The sequence below is a fragment of the Fundulus heteroclitus genome, chromosome 7, assembly GCF_011125445.2.
Source record: "Fundulus heteroclitus isolate FHET01 chromosome 7, MU-UCD_Fhet_4.1, whole genome shotgun sequence".
Taxonomy (NCBI): Eukaryota; Metazoa; Chordata; class Actinopteri; order Cyprinodontiformes; family Fundulidae; genus Fundulus; species Fundulus heteroclitus.
Genome location: NC_046367.1, coordinates 19,438,681 through 19,462,301, shown reverse-complemented (window position 1 = coordinate 19,462,301; position 23,621 = coordinate 19,438,681). Strand labels below are relative to the sequence as shown.

The following is a 23,621-nucleotide window of genomic DNA, read 5'->3' as shown; positions in this document are numbered from 1 at the left end:
TAGAAGTCCACATGGAAAAATAATCCATTTCTAATCCATTTCTCTTTTTCAACAAGAGAATATTAGAAAAACTATAGAAAAGTGAACATTTCTCCATGTTCCATTTTCTTTTAAAAAAGTTAAAATCGCATCCCATGCTTTTTCAGACTGTACTAATGTAGAAGTTACCAGATATTGGTCCATGGTCGTAATGTGACAAAATATGAAAACCTTCACATGGAAAAACTATGAAACATAACATTTCTGCTTTAATCTGTACCAGGAAGTAAACGTGTTAATATGGATTTAAGCTCCACTTTTGAAGCTTGTTACCTTATACGGCACATTGTTTAGGCCAACTCCATAGGAAACCTCTAGTCTAAGGCTAAGTTAATGATCACCTACTACTACTGGGTCTTTGTCTCACAACAGATGGGAACCCTCAGAGAAAAAATATATTTAATCAGCCACTGATTGTGTAAGTTCTCCAACTTAAAAAGATGAGGTCTGTAATTGTCATCATAATTAAACTATGGGAGAAAATGAGCCATGAAAATGGCCAAGACCAAAGAGCTGTCGAAGCACACCAGGAAGAAGTTTGTAGACCTGCACTGGGAAAAGTGAATCTACAATAGACAAGCAGGTTTGTGTGAATGAATTAACTGTGGGAGCACTTGTAAGAAAATGAAATACATGATAATCTCCCCCTTAATTTGGGGCCCCACCTAAAGATCTCATCCTGTGGGGTCAAAACGATCATGAGAACGATGAACAAAAATCCCAAAACTACACGGAGGGACCTGATGGATGACCTGCAGAGAACTGGGACCAAACAAAGGCTACCATCAGTAACACACTACGCCAAGAGGGACTCACATCCTGCCAGACATGTCCCGTACATGTCCAGACCTGTTTAAAGTTTACCAGAGAGCATATGGATGATCCAGAAGAGGAGAGGGAGAACATCATGTGGTCAGATGAAACCAAAATATAACTTTTTGGCACAATCTCAACCCGTTGAGTCTGGAGGAAGGAGAATGCTGAGTTGCGTCCCAAGAACAGCATACCTACCTACTGTGCAGCATGGGGGTGGAAACATCAGGCTTTGGGGCCGTTTTTCTGCAAAAGGGACAGGATGACTGATCCATGTTAAGGGAAGAATGAACAGGGCCGTGTATCGGGACATTTTAAGCCAAAACACCATCTACAGAGTGTGCAAACCTGGTGAAGACTTTCAGCAAAAGTTTGTCCACTTTCATTGCTAACTAAGGTTACACTACAAAGTAGTGAGCTGAACTTTTGTTATTGACCAAATACTTATTTTCCATCATAATGTGCAAATTCTTTAATAATCGACAATGTGGTTTCCTGGATTTTTCCTGATTTTGTCTTTCATAGTAGAAATGCACCTATGACAAAAATAGTGTACCACTCATCCAAGTAGAAGTACTTGCACAATCAGAGGTTGACCAAATACTTTTTTTGCCCCACTGTATTAGGCTACTTTAAAAAAAAAAAAAAAAAAAAGAAGGTCCTGGAGGTGTGAAACAAACACTTAGAAGCTACAAGGAACACAAGGCTAAACAGCAAGTTTATTTTGGTTAGAATCAGAAACACAGACGATGTCCTGAGGGTGAGATGGGAAAGGAAACCAGAACCTGTTGACTGAAATGACGGCAAAGGAGAGTTGTGGGTGCGTGGGGTCGGGGAGGAATAGTGCAGAACATCGTTTCAGTGGCTAAAGATATGAAAGAGTTGTTTTTGACAGCTGAGAGGAGCCCTGACCGTTCCTCATGGCAAACTCCCAATGGTAGGGAGAGCACAAATTACCCCCGCGTTAAGATTCTCCAGTTGCCCAGTTTTTTCCTTCTTCTATGCAGATGATCTATTCATAGTTGAAATGAAAAAACAAAAAGGCACAATGATTTCTCAACTCATTATTGTCTTTAATATGCACAAGAGTTGAAAGCATCAATGAGCCACCTTAAAGAGAAGAATTCAATCTAAAATTTATAAAAAGATACAAACAATCAGAGGCCAAAACGCTGTCTGTTGCTTCTTTTGTTCCCCCCTCCTATTATTTCACTTAAAACAGCTTTTTTTTATTAGCAAGTAAAAATCTTGCAAACATAAGCTTGTATCCAATTTGGATACAAGACAACAAAATTGTAAATCTTTAAAGTGGCTCGGTCTAGTCTGCTAGGTCATGACTGTACACCCTCGCTATAGATTTGTTCAGTAATATTAGCTAATCCCCCCCCAAAAAACAAAAAAAAAAAGGTCCTGGCTGCTTTAAACAGCCCTATCGGATAATTAAAGCCCCAACTGGGATCCAGACGCTGCTCTGAACACCCCACCCCTATAATCTGAAGAGTTAGCAGCGAACCAGCGGATCATCTACAAGACCGGGCGGGGCCGGGGTCAAAGTTAGTCACCTTAGTCCCGGATCTAAACACCAACTGGAACGTGGGACGGTACATTTTCAAAAAACAGCCGTCACCGCCAAGAGGTAAAAACAAAGACAAAACACAAACCCAGCCTACTCCAATTTATCAGCATGTCCTCACAACACATCTGCAAGATATATTGTGAAAGACCAAAAAAAATAAAAAATTAAAATTAAAACAGTAAGACAAAAAATATTGCTTCCAAAAAACAAAACAAAAACCTTCCCCTGCCAACTGGGAGATTGATCAACCATCCAATGACCGTCAGCTGCAGCAGCTTTGTACAGGCTTTAGGTAAATATATTCATATATCTGTTAGACGGTAAGGAGAGATACACATCACATTCTTTTTTTTCCTTTTACAATTATTCAAAATCGAGGGATGACATGTGACCTCTTAATAAAAAAAAAAAAAGGTGTTAAGTACTGTAAAGATCTGGACCTGCACTCTGTAGGAGTCTAGTCTTCGGTGAGCGTAGGTCCCTTTCTGCAGGCAGACGTCACTGTGCCTCTCAATTGTGTGCATAAGACTAGAGGAACATAAAACAAATAAAAAAAAAAAACGTTCCACAGATTATACCCGATGAAGCTGAAATGTGAAATTATCCGTTCATTGTGAGATTTTTCTGTTAAAAAAAAAAAAAAAAAAAAAAAAAAAAACTAAAAAATAGCCTTGTGGTTTTGAATCTGGACATTTCAGGCTGAAGGTTTATGTAGAACCGCCTCCCCCTCATATTTGAGTTTTCACATTACAGGGGAGCCTAGAAGAAAACAGCTTGCAGGGCGAAGGGGTGAGACACGAGTGTCCGGGTGGGGGGAGTGAAACGGCTGATGTGTTCCTTCTTTGTGAAAGTCTGTGCCTTCATCACCCGCCTTTACATCCTTTGACCAAAAAAAAAGATAAAAAAAAAAAAGAAAATATATGCTGCTGCTGCTCTTCTGAATCTGAAGCAGGAAGTGAGCAGGTCTTACAGCTGTATGTGTTGAGGGGAAAAAAATATGGCATTTTCTTCACATTTGGTGAATTCCTTTAGAGTCTAATATTCAATAGAGGTCACACCAAAAAACAAAACAAAATAAAAAACAGAATTGAGTCCGAAGTTCTGTCAGTCGGTTTGCCACGGATTCCTCTATTGTTTCACCGTTGAGCCCTTTCACACCTCCGCCTGCCCAAGGACCCTCCTGGGAGGGCAGATCGGAGGGGGTCTGTGGTAATCATGGCTTAGCTTAGGGGATTATCTCTTTAGTGGGCGAAAGCGGGCCGAGCCCGGTCGTTGGGAAATGTTGTGACCGAGTGCGTTCAGGTGTCCACTTGTGTTTGTGTGCAGGGGGTGAAGGGAGGCAAAGCACAAAAGTAAACCACAAACTAACAGCAGTATTTCTTCCCCAGAGGTGATATGACGGCTTCTAACAGAAGTATGCACACAAACCTTAAGTGTCAAAACGTGTGTATCCATATATGCATTTCTATACATTTATATATAAATGTGAGTGCGTGTGTGAACGTGGTCGTTTCTTTAAATGTGCTTGTGTTTTTGTCCTTGTGAAGACATAAAATTTGGCAATTTTCGATCTTGCCAAGAAGGCTTTTTTCCCCCTCCTTCTGGTTTTACCTTTAAGTGATAGAAGCACTGGCAGCACTGACAGTTCTCTTCATGCAGGTTGTCAGACGAACAACCGCGGCTCCCATGAAGAGTTGCACTAGAAGGGAAAAAAGAAAAACCCACAAAGAAAAAAGCTCCCCCACAGTACAGAAGTGGCTGTGATTGAAGTCCTTTAGTGGCGAGGCTGGCGTTTAGAAAGCCTTCTGTACCGGGTTGCCAGATTGTTGGGAGAGATGGATGAGTGTCTGCGATGGTGACGGGGTACCCGTGCAACTAGTGGAACCAAACATCCTGGCTTTTTAGAAATTAAATTCCTTTGTTTGCATGTTGGACGCAGGGTCAAAGTTGAACGTTCCTCCCTGAGTGGTTTCAGGGATCAGGCTCGGGTCTTCATCAATCTGAAAAACAACAGATCAAACGGATTTAGAGTCTAAGACTAAGAAGTGAGCAGAAGACAAAGTAGTGACGGAGAACTTACGTCATCCCCTGAAAAGTACTGATCAATGATCTCAAAGGCTAATTTGTAGATATCTTCATTCTCGTGTTGCTGCAAGTTTTCTATTTTCTCCAAACCTTAAAAAAAAAAACAAAGAAAGGAACATGAAAAAAAGAAACTTGTAGGGTTTTCTTTCACATACTGAAAAGTCGATTACATACATTTTAAAATGGAGACAATACAAAATAAGAGTAGATTTTAAGACATTTTGTTGATCCAACTAATTTGGCCTGTCCCAATCGTATTCAGTGTTTATTGCTAAAGTACTTTCCACCCTGCGGCATGACGCTCACAGGTAAACTAATAACTTTAATAATAATAATAATAATAATAATAATAATAATAATAATAATAATAATAATAATAATAATAATAAAAGAGGCTGTTCTGGCCACGGCAGCTCCTATTCTGTATCAGGTGATCTGCTTGTTGTTCAAAGAACCACGTTTATTAAAAAAAAAAAAAAAAACACAGGACAACTTTTTCTGTCAATTCTGTCGAAATACGACAGAGGCAACACCGAGAAATGTTTAGTCATAACAGACCAGAATAAACATGCTAGCATTAGCAGACCACTTCAGTAGGGTGCTGCAACATTGGTACTTTTTATTGGTGAGCAAGTTATAGCTTCTAAAAAAAAAAAAAAACGAACTACCAAACATGTCATGGTCAACTTTTCAAGTCATTCTGCCATTTAACCAAGATAAAAATCTAGCCTCCTGAAATAAGTTTCCACCCACATCCCTCTGATGACAAAAGGCATAAAGGCAACAGATGAGAACTCAAGGATGGCCATTTCTACTTTTCTTTCTTTGCTAGTTTTTAAATCTGATTCCTCCATCAAAAGTGTACTCAGTTCATAGTGTTTTCACCTCTTGCCACTTGTGATGTCAACCCAAACTGATCCTTTGTAAGGAACTGGAAATCTATACTTCATTATCAAGAATCTCTGTTGACTCTTGATTAAATAAAAGAGACACCGGCTCTAAATTCACACAACATGATTACTTTAAAAGGTTTAGTTACTGATGTCTATTCTTCAATGACTCTGTGACAAAAATAAAGTCCCAGTAGAGGACATCCCCAATATTAACTGTGATAAAGGATGAAGACAAACCTCCACACTCCTCGATGATTTCAGCAATGGTGCTGGCTTCGTCTCCAGCCATAATCAGGATGTTCTTGAGGCCGTCCAGGACGACCTGCACCACCTGAGAGTCCTTCACTGACAGCAGGTTGCAGAAGGGCGGGATGACGTTCTGCTCCACTAGAAACTCCACCTACACAAACCCATACATACACACCACATTCATACTTTATTGCAACACAGGTACGCCGTTACAACTCTGGGCAAAGGGGGGGGGGACAAATCTCACTCAATGTTCACAATAATAGTTTCTTAAAAATATTGCCTAGATTCTTCCTGCAACTGAGCCTCCTTTTAAAGATTCAAACAATATAAATAACAGGTCAAATCTCCATCAAAGCAATCTGCATGCGAGCATTAGAATAAAACCATGTCTACATGAAAAACCGGACCCACCTGGTCTTTCCTCCCACTGATGGTGAGGTTGCTGATAGCCCATGCTGCCTCCTTCTGCGTGCCAAAGTCGCCCTGTGGAGAGACGGTCTGTTACCAAGACATCCTACCACAGCATATTGACAGAAAAACCTTGACAACGTCTACCTCCTGTAATAATTTCATTTCTCTAAAATAACAATGAGCGTTTCAGCTCTAAAAACGACTTTTCCAAAACGCCAGCTTGGTTACCGCCTGCTATGAAAGTGAGACAGAATAGAGAAGCTGGAGCTTAAAATGTTGAGCAGCTCCTCTTCCATGCACAAACCTTAGCCAGTTGGTGGATGATCATAGGAATTAGCCCGGCCTCGATAACAGCTTGGACCTGCTGCTGGTTCCCAGCTGTGATGTTGGACAAGAACCAGACAGCTTCCTGTGAACAAACCCATCACAGACGGTCAAAACTATCGCTCAAACCTCCCTACAGCAAAACATGCTTTCAGCAACAATCCCTTTCGGCCTTTAACCCATCTCCAATCCTTCCATCACTGAACCTTTTGCACTAAATCTGACATCAGTTTAAAAGCCACAGCTATTATAATCCTTTAACATCTTAAGGTTAGGCTTTGATTAGCATACTTTCACCCTATCAAAACGTTAACTTTCACCACAAATAGAAGGTTTCGGCCATTTTGATACAGAGAGAAGCATCATTGAGCTCGTGGGGGAGCGATACCTTGTTAATCTTTTCCTTAGGATGGGTGAGCAGATTGGGGAAGTGTGAGAGAACGTCGCAGTTAAGAACCACCTGGGTCTGCTCATCTGTTCCCGTCACAATGTTTCCCACAGCCCTCAGAGCCGCCGTCTAGAGTTGGAAGGAGACGACGACAACTTCCACTTAATTACCGAGAGCGAAAAACGTTCGGCGAAAAAAAAAAAAAAAAAAAAAAAAACTCAGGGGAACAATGTCTTACCTGAACTTTCACCTCCTGATGGCTGAGGAGAGGCACGAGAAATGGAACAACTCCAGAATCAATGACCATCTGGATCTGTTCGTTTCCGCCGTCCGTCAGGTAGGACAGAGCCCACACCGTGTCTACCAGGATCTAAACACAGACACAGCTCTGAGGAGAGGACTGGCAACAAGTTCTGTACAATTTATAGCAGCAGGTCTGAAACCGGCTGGGACAAAAACGCACTCCACTACGACACTTACGTTTATATCGGTGTGATATATTAGCACACAGAGAGCCGGCAAAATCTGAAAAAGAAAAACAGGTTGGGAGAGGGTTAGATGTAGGGGAGGCAGGAAAACAAAAGAAAAAACAGCATCTTTAATCGGTTTGTGTTGGGACTAGTAACGTAAATTTATCAAGCTAGCGTTAGGCTAGCTGTTCAGCAATCTGGTGTGCATAAAAACAGCAGCAGCAACACAAAGACGTTCATTAAATAAACTGGATCTTAATCGTCTCCAACTGAACTGCGTATCGGTGTAAGAATGTGTGATAGTAGCATTCGCCGAATGTGGCTCTAGTGGAAAAGGCCTTGAGTGGTCCGCATGACATTAAGTCATCTGGATTAATGGAGTCAGATTTCTTTAGTAAGAAATAAAGAGTACAGAAACACCATAAGATATTGCAACATCCTGGCATATCAGTATAAGTAAGATGGTTTGAGATCTATTAAAACGATAAGTCCCCATCAGTTTTCCCATTTGGTTCACTGCAAAAAGGGAACTAAAAGTGAGCGAAATTGTCTTGAAATCAGTGTATTTTTCCTGGACTAGAGCAGATAAATAAGACTACTTGCCAATGGAATAAGATTTTTGCACTTGAAATAAGATGATGGAGATCAGTTGTTCCTATTTTAAGTGCAGGATATCTAATTATTTTATTTTAGGGGTACAAATACTCATTCCATTGGCAAATAGTCCAATTTAGCTCCTCAAATCAAGGAAAAATACACTAATTTTAAGAAAATCTTACTTACTTTTAGTTCCGTTTTTGCTGTGTTGTTTAGCCAAGATCAAATCTACCCTCAAAGAACAAGATATTGTGAGCTCATTGACCAAAACACACAAGGTAGAATTATAGCTGTTTTTTAAAGGGTGCCTTTCAAAAATGTGTTTTTTTATTGCTGGTATGTTACCATAAATGCACTACAAACAAAAATAGCATGAAAAGCTGGGGTGGGGAAAAAAAAAAAAAGGCAGAAACAAGTTTGGAAACCAGACTTCTAATTATCACAGCTTTTTACGCGTCCTCCCTCAGGGGGGACGCGTAAAAAGCTGACAACAGAAGATTCCCTGGAAAAGATCTACGTCACGGCCCTACGGAGCTCAACACTAAAAGCATGAACTCTTCTCCAGACACACCCACCTCTTGCACTGTCTCCATGGGCGGAGGCGGATCCTTGTTACGGCACAGGTTAACAATGACCCAGGTAACGTTGCGGAGGAAGGTGATGGGGATCGATGGGTTGATGAAAGAGAGCAGAGGCTTCACCACGCCCAGGGAGATGACGTAATCCCTGCACTGTGGGCCGTCGCCTGAGCAGGAAGCCGTACAGGTGTCAGCGTGGGTTGTTGCTTACCTGTGCACACTACTGTCAGCGGGGGGGGCAACCTTACCTATAATGTTTCCTAAAGCCCATACAGCCTGTTCACAAACGTTCTGGTGAGGAGAGTGTAGCAGCCGCAGGAACAAGGGCACTGCGTCTGGATATGCAAACATCAACAAATCAAAATCCAGCCAAGGTGACAGCTTGTGTAACTCCACAGATAAACGTGTTTCCTGGGAACACTCAAAGCCAAAATAAACATAAATCCACTGTGGCAACTGCTGCCCAAAACACCTCGTGAAAACCTAAGCAGTGGCCACAACAAAGGACGTAAATAATTCACCGGCCCTCCTCTTAATGATAAAAGCAACAGCCTGTGTTCTCAGGGCCACGGCCTGAATGTTTGTCTGCCTTGTCAACTTTGGCATAGACAAAACAGCTTAAAAACAATCTTACATGTCTAAGCATTACTTGACTTAAACACTAATCTGTTCATTTCTACAGAGAAAATCTCATTTCTCTCATCTTTGGATGCGCTGTAATGACTACTCAGATTTTGATACATTCATATCTGTCCAAAACTAATGATTTTAAGAGTTACTTGACTTTTTCCCCTCTACTTTATTGCTTTAAAAAGCTGAGACCAAACGGGTAAAAAAAAAAAATAAAAACAGCCAGCTTGGTGTCAGCTTAACCTGTTCATCCTTGCATCCATACTATAAACATCATTTCTCGCTTCCTGTTAGGCATGCAGGGCTCGCTCATGACGTATCCGATTGGATCTAATGTCTGATGTATGGAGTGAATTTTGTCCCATTATTGTTGCAAGCAAAGAAGGCGTTTTGTAAATGGAAATTTGAAAGAAAACAAAATGCTACTTAGAAATTAAACTTTGAATGTAAAACTTTACTGTTTTCCCAGATTTTTTTTTTTAATAAGTACATTTTTTAAATTTTTACTTTTTCAAATTTATCTTTTTCCAGATTAAGTTTTACAATTTGCATTATTTTCAAATTGCATTTTACAGATCCCGGTTTCTTCAGCTCTGGGGCTTTCCTCTGGAGTGAGGAGCAAAGACATTTCTATTGGTCTGCACGGACGTTAGCATCGACATTTTTATTGGTCAGCGTGCGCGTCAAGAGCAAGAAGTGAAGAGAAGTTGATCTGTAAAAACGTAATATGAAGAGAACGCAATTCGTAAAACTCAATATGAAAATCAGAAATATGAAAAAAAATTGATTTGAAAATCTAAAATTTGTACAAAGAAATTTGTAAAAAAATAAATAAATAAATACAATTAAAAAAAAATATGAAAAAATATATATAAATTTTTTTTTTTAAATCTGCGAAAACAGCAGTCTCTCTAAAAACCTTTTTGTTAGTTTTTCAAAGTTTCATTTCTGGAGTGCTTTTCTTTTTTAAATTTCCATTTACAAAAACGTGTTCTTTGCTTGCAACAATAATGGGACAATATTCACTCCATACAATTTATCGTTATCACAATATGGCAGACAGGAGTTGTCTGGACTGTGATGTGTTTCAGCTAAATACATAGAAGTATGCGTTCATGAACTCTACGCTTGTGGTTCTCTTTTATTCTAGCAGATGTTTTCGCAGAACATCGAGATAGTCTGGAAAAAACCACACATTAAGAACCTCCGACACAGTTGCTTCATTGCCACAACAGCAGCTGTAGATGCAAGTATTTAATGAAAATATGTTGCTAGAAAGGAAATAATCAACACTAATCTCTGTTTCACTAGCATAATTCTTTGTTATGAAACATCCTATTTAAAAAAAAAAAAAAAAAAAAAAAACAACCAAATGTGCTTGCTCTTCAGCCTACAGAGAGTACATAAACACAGACTGAAGGGGTAACACTGGGGAAGGCACCAATGCAGGGTCAACATACTTGATTTAACCACAGCCTGAGTCTGTGCTGATGTCCCGGAGGCGATGTTGGTCAGGGCCCAAGCTGCCTCGAACTGAAGCGAAGGGCTGTGAAAACAAAGAGCAAACGAAATCAGCTGCAGGTATTAAAAACATTAAATGTAATATATCAAAATATTGTGGTCACGAGTGATTAATCCATCTACCATAATAAATATTTAACTGGCTCTAATGATGATCTGGACTCCTTGGTTTGTTTTACTCATTGTGGATGTCCAATAAACATTTCTATGGTATGACTAGAGTTGGTGTTTGAGTCCTTTATCTCATTCAGCATTCAGAGCCCCTTGTTAAAGAGTTTTAAAGCTCTTATTTACTTTGTCTTGCCAAGAGGCGATTGATTCATACAACCTTGGCTTGTCGCAATAGTGAAAAACTATACTCTTTTGCTGAATTTGAATGCATTATACTGCATGATGTCCAGAGAGACGTGTGCGATCCATTAGAAACTCCTGCACCACGTCTTCCTTAAGGTTCTTGTTATCAAGCAGCTCAATCTCTCCCCTCAGTGAACACAAGGTCCTGGGAATTGGGGAACTCTTAGAGACAGGAATGTCGATATATTTGGCTTGGCCTGAGCTGAGAGAGCCTGCCAGCTGCCCTGCATGCCTCCACACACACTCGCGTGTTGTTACAGTGGGAAACAACAAGTCTAGTGCACACCAAGCTTCTGTTGCAGCAAAAAAAAAAAAACTGCTACAGTAGCATCAGATTTAGAAATGGATGAAAAATGACACATTTGTTTAGGACGTGGTAGAAGCTACGGCTTATCAGAGCAGACTTACTTGTCATCCCTTTCCAGACATTTTACTAAAATAGGCAGGATCCCAGACTTTATCAAGTCATCAATAGGAGGGTTTCTGTCACTAGAGAGAAGTTTTCTGACAACACAAATGAAAAAAAACACCAGGATTATTATAAATGAAAAACATGCATATTTTTAGTCTACACTCCCTGGCTTTAGAGCCACTAACCTGGCTGCTTGCACTGCGCTGAGCTGTATAACTGCATTGTCACTGGTTGCATTCTGTAATAAAAACAAACCAAAAACAGGATTATAGCAACAGTTTATGTCCAACACTGAGAATATTAAGGAGCAATTGAACTCCTACCTGTAAGATTGCGTCGAGTGTAACATTTTGCTGCAAAACAAGAAAAAAATAAATAAAAAGTTAACAGCTGATTTACCATCATTAGTTACAATATCAACATTCAGCATTACTCTTTATATGAACCAAATGGTGTAGGTATAATTTTGGATGGGGAAGCGTTCCACGTCAGGGGGAGTTTGCAGATGATGACGCTCAGAGCCTTTTTTTTTTTTTAGCAGTGAAAGCTGCCACAGTTCACACAAACCAGCAGCATTTCAATAATTATACATTGTTAAAACCCAGCTTTAAATAAAACGATCATAGTGAGAATGTGTGTGTGGATTTTTTGTTAGTTTTTTTTGGGGGGAAGGTGGTAATTAGACTGTTATGGATTAGAATATTTTGAAAATCTGCCAAGGTAGATTCTGTCAGTTATCAATTTATTTTATACAAATTTTAATCATTCTTCACCTTAAACTAGTTTTAAATAGCAAGTGTGTTGGCTACATAAAAATAAATAAATATAAACAAATAAATATTTAGAGTTTTGCAATATAGCCATGACTGAGCATACTGTGAATCTTCCAGGTCAACATACTAGATGCTCATTGTTCCTGACACAAACTGGTAAGATTACAAAAACTTCTGTTCAGAAAATGTCCATTGGAATAAATTGTCATATTTTCCTCTTTAAATGCTTTGGTTTTACAGGGTTCCTACAGCATAAGGCAAGTTAAATTCAAGACTTTTTAAGACTTTTTAATGCCACTTGAAATAAAAAGTTAAGACCAACTTCACGATAAACAAGATAAACCTGGTTGCGACAACTTCACCCAAATGTTTATTTTAACATAAACCATTACTTTCTGGCTCAGTAGACATATTAAAGATTTTGAAAAAACATTCCATATAAGAAGAAAGCTAAAAAAAAACAAAAAACAACACACACAAATTACAGATATATTTTTAACAACTACTGAACTGAAATCACAAACTTTGTTTTGTTCCCTACTAAAATAAACTATAAATCAGTTTTAAAAACCACAACATAACCAGTGCCAACTCTTTTTTACAGCTATAGTCCGGCTGCAACAGTTTTTTTTTGGTTCCGCTATAGGGACAGAACCAATAATGGTTACATTGAGCCGTTCAGTAAATTTAAAAAAATATAATTGTGTCAATTATTATACTGTTTGGTAAGGATCACAAAAATAAAATCCTATTTATGACCTGGTAACAATTTAAGACCTAAGAAAGACTGATTTAAGACATTTTAATGCCAATTAAGGCCTTAGTTTTATATTATAGAATTCAATGCCTTTTAAGACTTTTTAAGGATCCACAGGAACCCTGTTTTACATCAGAACATTGTGATGAAAATGTGTCTATTTTGGCATATCACACCCACAAAGTTCACATTTACTGAGCATCAGACAAAAAAAGGCAATCTCTATGATTTAGCCTTAACAAAACGTCAAAATCCTGTCATGTCTTTCTGGCCCGGGTCATCATAGTTTGTGTGTGTGTGTGGGTCTGACTGAGACTAGAGTACGATACACACAAACCCCGCTCCAGGCTGTGGTGCAGGAGCTAAAGCAGAACGTGGGTGTTTACTGCTGCCTGACCCTTGTGCTGCTTTTCCCATTTAACAAAGTAGAATGTCATTTTTGCATCAAAACAAACAGCATTAATGCTGAGGTATGCAACGTCCTGACTTGTCGTAATAGAGCACACCCCCTCAGCTCTGGGCCAGACTTTCTTCATAATCGCCTTTAAGCGCAGCTAATCGCCCTGTTTTCTGAATCATATCCAGCTCCTTTCTGCAGCTCGTCAAGCTCAGGTTTCGCAATATGTCTGGGGAATGTTTTGTTTGCATACAGATCTTTGTCATTCACCCTTATTCCCCCACAACTTGTGACTTTTTCCTTCATTATGAAAAAGGAAATCAAATGTGTGCAAAAGCAGGCTGTTAATATGCAGACGTGCGCCCACACTTACCCCTTTAAAGTCCGAGTCGACGTCAGAATCCTCCAGACTCTCCTCCTGAGGGACGTTTCTCTTCTTCAATAAGTGTTCGTCTCGTTTGTTCTGACCAAAGGAGGAAACACGGGAGAGCAGTGAGGCGAGGGAAGCAAAGTGTTACTACATGCACGAATGCTTAAAGAAACACGAGACGTAGAACAATCCAAACGTGAAGCGATCGCTTTGAAAGAAGCGCTTAGAAACTTTGTACAAACTCATCTCAGACACTGGACCCAGGAGCCTAAACCCCAACCCGCTGCAACTCTGGCGAGCTCATATTCATTCAGCATGCGCCTGCTAAAGCATGTGAGTCAGCGGTAGGAGGAGATTCCCCTGCCCTACATTCCTGGGCATCATGCTGATGTGCGTCACCGATGACTAATCAGCTAGTGCAGCGCTTCTTGTTGCTCTGATCCAGCTAAAAGGAATGCGCTGGACTCAGAACCGCTTTAGGAGCTGCCGTAAGAAACGTTCAGCAGCCCTGCTTGAGCCAGTGGTCTCCGGCCATGTGCCGACAACCTCTGCACATCAAGTTAGAGCCTGTGGACGATGTTTAGATGACCTAAAGGCATAGGCTAAGATTTAAATTTAACGGTACATGTGCTGCTATGAAAGACATCAGATATCTTTAATTATACAAGCTTTATGCTCTGAGCGGAGAAGATGAGCAAACTAAAGTTTTAGGAAATCTAATCTGCAAAACATTGAAGCTGCAGTGGTTGCTTGGGGACGGTTGTGGCTGCGCAGCATCCTTCTGTTTACATTAAGACAGATGATGAAAAATGAGAGGAAAATCAGAAATAAAATCCAGAAATGTTCAATCTATCTATAAACATCATTACTAAATAGTTTGCTGCTAGGTAGCGATTTTCTGTTATCTGCATTTTAACATGGATGTATTTTGTGAAACAATCAGTGCATATGCCTGAATTTCAAAATAAAAAGGCACATCTTAAAAATTCTGATATGGGTGGATATTTTCATTTTTCATCGATGTAATTGGATCGTTAATCATTTACTCGATGTGGATCTATTTATTGTTATATAAACTGACCGTGTGTTCATTTTTTTCAGCAACAATAATGCCAAAGTGTTAAAAAAACTTGATAGTTAAAACAAAAAGTTGTGACATACTGCCGTCTTCAACATACCCAGGACTACCTTCAGCTAGCACCCTCGTATATTTGGACAGAAGGGGTTAAACTAGCTCAAGTCCGTGTGCTGCAGTCAACTTGGGACGACCTCATCCTGCACCGTCTCAGCCAAACAGAGATGGAGACCGTGGTCCTGACTGTGGGCTTCAGCTCAGTCTTTAACACCATCAACCCAGTGATCCTCCACCAGAGGACTGGCCTCCACCAGCTTCCTGACTGAGGCTGTGAAGCATCTTCTCCCACTCAGGAACCATCAGCACCAGAACTCCCAGAGAAGGGTTCTTACCCCCTCCTCTGTGTACCCAAATGGCCCGTCCAAGATACTCCTGAACTTTGCAGATGACACTAATCTCATTGATCTGCTCCAGGACAATGAGTCTGCACACAGACAGGATGTGGGCCGCTCAACGCAGTGGAAATGATTGTGGACTTCAGGAGAACTCCCCCCACCATCCTGAACAACGCTGTCTGCTTTGAATCACTTCTGGTTCCTAGGAACCACGCTTTGATGAGACCTGAGCTGGTTCCGACACCTAGACCCTGTTCTGCAGAAGGCCCAGCACACATTGTACTTCCTGCAGCAACTCAAGAAGAACAACCTTCCACTGCTGGTCTTCTTCTACACGGCCATCATTCAGTCTGTCCCGTGTTCGTGCATCACTTTGTGTTTGGCTCGTCCAAACAGGACCGGTCCAAAGGGCAACAATTGGGTCTGCAGAGAGGATCGGGGCTGGCCTCCCCTCCATTCATGTTTCATCCAGGTATGTGGGCAGCATTGCATTTGCAAACATCTGCCACAGAGACACCCCCCCCCCCCCAGGCTGTCTCTCTGATGAACACTTAACAGGCCGATTGGTCCGCTACACCGCCATGACACAAACTAAATATACTGCACTATCACAACTCGCCCCATTTTCCTCTACATATATATTAAAAACACAAAATATTCACATACTGCTGCTTATATGTACCTATGCTTAATCTCTGTATGCTGTGAGCGCCGTCACCAAACTAATTCCTTGACTGGACGATCCTGACCAATAAAGACGATTCTGACCCTAAAACAACAGAACCTTCTGCAGATCAGGCTAAGAGCCACGGAGACGGAACAAAGAAACAACTTTCCATAATCCTCATCTTGTCCTTGTGTTTAAGAAGCTCCCAAATGTCCACCGTTTTAGAAAAATGGGGCCAGGACTGCGTGGAGAAACATGGGAATAATTCAGACGCTGGGCTCGTATAAATCCCAGGGAAATATCCTCAAGGGTTTGTTTTTTTTTTTCCCTCCAACCATTTCATCACTAGCTGGAGGCGGGTGCTGGCGAGCCAAACAACCAATCAAAATGTTCAGAGCACCGTGTTTACAATCCCACAGTACGCAGGGCTGCTGGCGCTGAAGACGTCAAAGGTTAACCCGTCGGGTCGGTAAAGTGTTAACAAACCCCACGAATTGTTTAAAACAGCATTAATAATTAAAGCCGGTCCTATCAGAGCTCCTGTTCGCAGGGATAATGAAATGGATAACGGACACCGATCTGTCTGTATGATTAAACTCAGATGGCATTTGTTGTGAATTGGCGCTACATAAATCAACTGAAATGAATTAAAAAGCGTCAAAAGCCCCCCGTTCTGGTTAAATACTGCATTGTTGGAGTGAAATCAAATAAAAACACCCTGTTGTGTTCACAAACTGGTCTGAGAAGTATTGAAGACATTTCTCACCTTTCTCAACTCAACCGTCACCTCATTTCGATGTCTTCTCATAGTCTGGAAGAAAGAGGAAAAAAAAAAAACAGCGAATGAGAAGCTATTCTATTTACAAAGATGAACATAAGAGGTGAAATATACATTGGAAGGTTTGCATAGTTTTAAAATAAAGAGTACAACTGGGTATAAATCACAAGATCCGAGTAAAACAAGTAAAACCGTTTTTTCATTAGATGGCACGAGAATGTGTCCATTTTCTGAGACAGAATCCAGTCAGAGGACGACGCTGCAGGGGAAAAAGGGGTTGTTAAGTAACTCAAACTGGGTCCAAGTGATGAAAGACAGTTCATCAGTTTAGCTAATCGCTGTATTTGTGTCTCCAGATCATCCAGAGCTGTTGGAAATGCTCTACGATCTTGTGACTGTTCAAAAAGGTTCATGTTGCCTTCCTAAATAGCCTCTTGCGTACTTTGGGGCAGTCGTAACTCAGGGGGCAGGGGAACAGAGAGGCATCTCCCAACCACTGCAAAGCACCAATAATGCCCAAATGAGAAATAAAGAAAGCATTTTTTACATTACATAAAACATCTAGGGCTCTAAAATGAGCATCAATTATTTGTACTAGGCATTGGTAATGAACTTAGACTTTCTGACAGCTAATATGTGAGCAGAATATCTCAATTCTAACTGTATGCAGACATTATTTGCATTGCTGGTATAAACTCACAACAAGGACCTTCTTTTAATTGTACTGGAAAACTAAGTCAAGGCTTTTAACTAACTACTTTTTTGCAATTCAAAAACAATGTCAGACGTGGCACCAGTTCTTGGATAGCTAACCTCAATTAAAAAAAATATATATAAAAAAAATAAACTTTTCCTGTGCTGCAAGCAGAATCATCCAGTTTCTAAAACTCAATTTCATGGTAAGGTTCTCAGAAGGCCAGGGTCAGATGTCTGGCATGCCTGGAATAGCATCAGGAACAAGCTTGGCAGAGACAGCAACGTGGTGGCCACGTGCTTGTCAAACAGATTCCTGGTTCCAAAACAACTAGGGTGGAAATTATTCCTCCAATTATTCATGTAACATATTATTAAAAACTTCCTCGAAGGCAAATCTTCTGCCCAGAGGCTTCATTAACTTCCTTTTAACTATTCAGCACTCTCACTTCTGCCAATGAAAACCTCCGCTGCTGATCCGTGGATGCCAGCTGTGCTCTTCAGCCATAGAGGGGGACGGCGACCGAGAGGCAGCTACCATTGTTACAATCAATGCTGGAAGTTCACGCCGCAAACTGAGAGAAAGGTAAGGAAACCTAACCCCAAGGAGAGTAGATTCAATACCGGACCCCGAGTTTAATGCCTGTGCTTTAGTGGATGAGAAACTGAAAACCTAAAGTCAGTGGATTTAATACGACTTCATTAACTTCCTGTTGGGACCGACCTCTGCTTGGAACGGACTTTCAGCCATTTTGGGAGTAAATTTATTCTTTATTCAAAGTCAAGAACATTAATTACAGTCAGGCGATCACGCATATCAAAAGAAGAAGCATTTCGGGAGTGACCTGTGGCGATTTTTATGTGAACTTACGCCGCCGGTGGTAAAAATGGCGGCGCCCCGGCGCCTGCAGTAGAGTGACCTTGTGGCGACAGGCGAAACAAAGCGCAGAGAAAATGGCAGCAAAAGTGTGGGATCACCTTCAAACTTAACAGAAAGGACAACAGTGGCGTGTGTGTTTGTACTGCAAAAGTGAATTAGCATCCAGCGACAGACCACGATGCTGCAAACATCTGCTGCAGAGGCGGACATCTTCACCTGTCAGCTTGTGACCAAGTCAAGAGTTTATCATCAACTTGCACATCAGAGAGACGCATTTTAGTGGCAGACCACTTCTATTAACAGACGCCTGCAGATAACGACGCCATCATAGGCAAAAGATGACGATGCTTGAAGTAAATCAGAGGAGCCGTCTCATATCCAGCGACAGTCGGCTTCCCGTGTTTTCATTTTGCTGCGGAACTTTGTTATGATTGGCCAACACGGCAGCCAATCACATGTGAGGATATAGGATGATACCATTTATCTGAAAGCAGAGGGGGGGCAGTGGCGTCACAGCGAGTGAGACAGCGGTGAGGAGAGAGTGAGCGTGCATCGTGTTGTCACCTATTCTGTGAGAGACACCTGGAAGAGTCTCGCCGTCTGGCTGCAAAATTAAAATACCTTCATGAGCAGGTTCCACCACAAATCTGCAGACATTTCACAACCGTCCTCCCCACAGTACAGTCGGAGGAGAGTTTGGTTCTGGTTCTTTTCTGTGGCTTGGTTTGAAGCTTTTTGTTAATTTAGGACATTAAAAGGCTTGATTAAAGAATGCCTTTGTAACAGAATATATGCACAAAAGGAGGGATTTAAAAAGGCTGAACAAAAAACACAGAGAAGCGCTTTCAACAAGCAAACCACTCATTTTTCGGTGTTATGGTAAAATATCAGGCTATAATTTAAAAAAATAAAACTAAATGAAAAGATAATCAGGAGTTTAAAAAAAAAAAAAAAAAAAATCGGCTCTTCTTTGGGGTCTGCACTTCCCATGACCGCCTGCTGAACAACTGAAAGTGAGGTGTGATACATAAAAGACTATTTATGCCTGACTTTAGATTCAACGTTTACCTTTCTGCTAGGTAATTATTCCTCATTTTATGTCTGTTTTCACTCAAACAAAAAAAAGAAGAGCAACTTTGCAGTTAAATTCACTACAAGGTCTCTATTTACATAACATACTTTAAGTAAAAAAGGAAAATAACATCAAAATCCAGAACATGTGTGACACAGCCACTTTTTTGTGTGTGATCCTTTCACCACAGTGAAGCGCTGTATTGATGTTGGGTCAACCAGAAATGGCTGATCTTTTGACAACGTTAGAGCTTTTTAGCTTACTTGCATCCCTTTCTACTAATGTTCAAGTGTAAACGAAAAGACATTATTTGATCTTGTATTATAAGCAATTACTTGTCATTTCTCTTTCATGTCCTATTACTCATAACCCTAAGTTGTTAAACGAAAAACTGACAAAATGGGCGAAACTTTGTCCATTTACTCAAATAATCCTCAATAAATCGATAAAATGGTTGCTCACTAAAATAATCGTTAGCCGCAGCCCTAAAAACAAGTACCCTCATGGGACGTCGATCGGTGAAACTCAAACCAGCACTACAGTAGATTTGGAAGGACCATTTTCAGACATACCTTTGTTTGGGGATTATCTCAGGATTAACACTGGACCGGAAGGACCGGAGCACAAGCATGTTTTTGTTTGACTCAGAGAAATGCCTTCTGAGAAATTGCAAGAATATCAAGCAGAAATTGAATAAATCTAGATATTTGCAACTCAATGGCCCAGACTTAAAAAGCGTCCTTATATTTGCATCTTTGAAGATATTATCGAGCAGGTTTTTAAATCAAACTAACAAATACACACAGAACACAACAATTTGGTAATGAAGTATAGATTTGGAGCGGTAGGATTTCACTTTTATTTTAATTTTTTTAAGTTGACTGGGGAAAACAACCTGTTGACAGATTTCAACTCAAGATCCAGTCAAGTCTACTTCCATTTGTTTGATTGTTGCCAAACACTTCTAAAGATCCATGCGGCTCTCTCACAGGAGGCTGCTAGCTTTTTCTCCTGCTGTACAAAAGTACAACTTTAAACATCTCAAGTAGAAATTTGATTAAAAGATTAATACGAGCCTTCCCTGCAAGCTGAACTCTTGCGGTATTTGCACCAGAAGTGCCTCGACCAGCGCAAATTTGTTGTGGTTTCCCATGGCACCTGCTGCTTACATTTTCATTTGATACCGTGATTGGCTAAAAACAATTGGTAGGCGAGCAAAAGGTGTCGCTTCGCCCAATCAGCTCGCAGAGCTCTGCTGAATGTCCCTCCTTTCCACGAACAGATTAGATGGGAGCAGATTGATAATGCGGAGAACGTAGAGGGATACACACGATCAATCTGGCCGGCCAGGTTAGGCGAATAAAGAGGAAAAAGACATCAAGAAAAATCCAATCATGAGTCCTGTTTGCTAAATTACAACAACAAAGTTCTCTGGGGTCAGAGGTTTGACTGGGCGGGTCACTATGGCTGCCACGCGAACGACACCATCAGTTGCAGTTGTAAACAATTAGCACTTTTACATAGTTTGGATCTGATTAGACCAACAGCTCCCATAATACTGTACAATCACAAATTGTCAACATCTTGTCTTAGTATTTAAACGCAAACCATGAAGAAAATTGCCTTATCGACTTGTATCGCTAAAAGTAGCTAGCTCCGCGACAATTAGCGAATCCCACCGGCTTCCTGCTATTCAGCTACAACAAGCCACACTTGGATGCGGTTTCACCCCAAGATCCGAGCTTCGACTTCAGAGACGTAATGAAAGGCACCGATACGATAAGGGGGCTTGACCAGCTGCGTTGTGTCTTATGTGACGATACTAAAGAAATCTGACTCTAGCCAGATGAATTTTGCTCCGCCTAGCTCCACTCATCCATCTGGGACAGATCCATAGGAATGGCGTTTCAGAAGGCTGGGCCTTATCAAAAATCCTTGCATATGATTGGGTAAGCCACTTGTCTGTCATCTTTAGGGACGTGCTATTTCAACCACTCACACCGAAGCTAACCCGTTACGCTGTGAAAGCGACGCAGGAAAGAAAACTTTTTTTTTTTTTTTTAAATGTGTTTGCGCCTCTAGTGGCACGCGTTTTATTGACAGTGAGCTGACAGGAAGAGAGGGGAAGACAGGCGGCAAAGCGCCACGGGTCGGAGTCGATCCCGGGCCGACCGGTCGGGAGAAGGGTGAAAACATGGTTTCCACCAACAAAAGCCTTCAGAGGCGTTCTCTGATGTTCTTTTAATGAAACAATATTAGGTAGATTGGACAACACGGAAGAAATAGCAGCATCAATGTTAACGCTTGCTTCCTCGATGCGAGCCGCTATTGTTGAATCAAAACAGTCTCACGTCACGGTCGCGTCTCCACTACGTCACATCTATGAAACTCCAGCCCTGCGTCCTGATTGGCCAGACAATAAAATTGGTTGGAGAAATCACTTTCTATGGGAGATGTCCCAGATGGATGTGAGTGAAGCTAGGCGGAACGACATCCATCTGGCTAGAGTCAGGTTAATACTGGAGGCGTGTGCGCTTAGAAGATAGTTGCTGTTTTTTGGGGAAGGCTATATTTGTATCATGATTAAAACACCATTTGGAACAAAAACTGAACCAAAGACGACATTATTATTATTATTATTATTATTATTATTATTATTATTATTATTATTATTATGTTCTCAGGGCCTACTGTCCTACATGTTTTTATATGGGCCTGTGGCTCCAGCACAGCGGATTCAAATGATTGCATTACCTCCTCAGAATGCCATCAAGTCCTACAGAAGCCTGTTAATCACCCGGTCACTTAGTTTCCGTGTGTGGTAGCTGGGGTAACACCTAAAACACGCAGGACGAGTGGGCCCCCGGGGATCAAGGTTGAGAACCACTGCTTTACAGGCGACACACTAAGCAGAGTGTGACGAATTGAACAGAAAACAACCCGAGCTAGTAGCTTTAAACGGAGAGGTTTTGTGATTAGAGGCAAGTTAAGCCCTTCATAGCAATGCAGTCAGTTTAAAAACACAGTCTCACCGGCTAAATGAATTAAATTAGCAGGTTTTCAAACGGGTAACACGGAGGGGGGGGGGGAAAGCTCTTCGTTTTCTAATGTACGTGTGACTCAAAACACTTAAATGTTATGAAAGATCCGTATCTTTTGGCGCAACACCGTCCAAGCGTCAAAGATGTCATGTCAACGCAGGTTGTTACCGGCTTGCTAGCTTAAGTCAATGTCGCCTCTCCTATCGAGCCACTCGACGGTATAAAGGTCGCCCCGTTTTCTTTAAAAAAAACCAATTACTTTCACAATGACCTATAGCGAAATAAAACTGTATCGTTCTCATCTTTCCAGCTAAGCGTTCAGCGGCTTAGCTCGCTTTAGCAGCCTCTCGACGTTAGCTAGCTAACAAGAAGGGGTGGATGTGGGGGGAACGTGGGCAAGTCGTGTAACTTTTTATATAAATCGGCGTTTTACATGATAATGCCGTCGTGTCGTGGCGTGGACTGGGCGTGTGTGTTTGTTTCTTAGCGCCAGCAGTTGGCTGCAAGGCGCCGGAAACGCCACGGCGGGGAAGCCGGGCAGGCCCAGCCTCGCTTGTCACCCGGTGTCCATCCAAGCATCCGGCTAGCATGACAGCTAACGCCGCCTCTCGCCCCCCTTGAGGCGCCCTGCGGACCCGCTGCGGCGTAGCTCCGGGCTGAGAAACGGGGGGAACCGGACGAGAGCCACGGCGGACGCGTTTTTAACAGGCTCGGACGTCCTCGGCGTGTTTCTGACGCACGGCTCCCCCCTCCGCGGTAGCTGAAGTCAGCTAGCTGCCCGGCTAGCTAGGTAGCTGACAGACTTAAGTGTCAGGGAGGCAGCTCCAGCCGGGGGCCAGGCTACCCAACGAGGCCCGCAGACAGTGCGCTTATTGCGCTGAAACACATCCGACGAAGACCCCCACAAGCCCCGCGGCCCCGTCGTCGGCTCACCTCGACATCGCGCCCCTTGTTCTTGAAGCTCTTGATGCGGTGGTTTTCCAAGCCGGCGTTGTCTGCCATGGCTGCGCGGGGTGTAGCTCTGACTCCGGCTGACTGTATCTGCGCCGTCAAAGGCTCGGCAGCTCCTCTGCTGCTGCTGGTTCCGAGGGAGGCGGAGGTAACAGCGAGCAGAGGGAGGGGAGGAGCTCCTCCTGGCCGCCGGGCTGCCCTGGTTTCCACCGTTTCAGAGAAGCAGGAGCTGCTAAATTCACCCGCTGTCTCAGACGTGGGAGGGGCCTCCTTCGGATTTATAACAGAAATACAGGCGCGTGCGTCTCACCAAATGAAAAAGTCACGGCTAATAAATTAATAAATAAATAAATAATATTTATTATTATTATTATTATTATTAAAAACGTTATATCCATGTTTATAATGACCGACACAACCCGGGAGAAG

At 41.7% G+C, this 23,621-nt stretch overlaps 1 protein-coding gene across 2 annotated transcripts; it reads right to left on the bottom strand.

Moving 5' to 3' along the window:
- Window positions 1-1,549: 1,549 nt before the first annotated feature.
- Window positions 1,550-23,389, bottom strand: kpna3 (karyopherin alpha 3 (importin alpha 4)). 2 transcript variants are annotated; one of them, XR_002428257.2, is made up of 18 exons: window positions 23,175-23,389; window positions 16,544-16,588; window positions 13,644-13,733; window positions 11,667-11,696; window positions 11,529-11,581; window positions 11,340-11,435; window positions 10,517-10,602; window positions 8,675-8,761; window positions 8,424-8,593; window positions 7,262-7,306; window positions 7,020-7,151; window positions 6,782-6,910; window positions 6,374-6,478; window positions 6,070-6,141; window positions 5,644-5,806; window positions 4,509-4,603; window positions 4,040-4,428; window positions 1,550-1,864 (listed from the first exon to the last, which is right to left on the bottom strand). XR_002428257.2 is itself a non-coding variant. In XM_012864339.3 (17 exons), exons 1-17 carry the CDS (start codon window positions 23,241-23,243, stop codon window positions 4,330-4,332), a joined length of 1,566 nt encoding a protein of 521 aa, XP_012719793.2. In that variant the 5' UTR covers window positions 23,244-23,389; the 3' UTR covers window positions 1,554-4,329. The 2 variants fall into 2 exon arrangements, 1 of the variants encoding a protein (XP_012719793.2); XM_012864339.3 differs by having other exon boundaries at window positions 1,554-4,428.
- Between the last annotated feature and the right edge of the window lie 232 nt (window positions 23,390-23,621).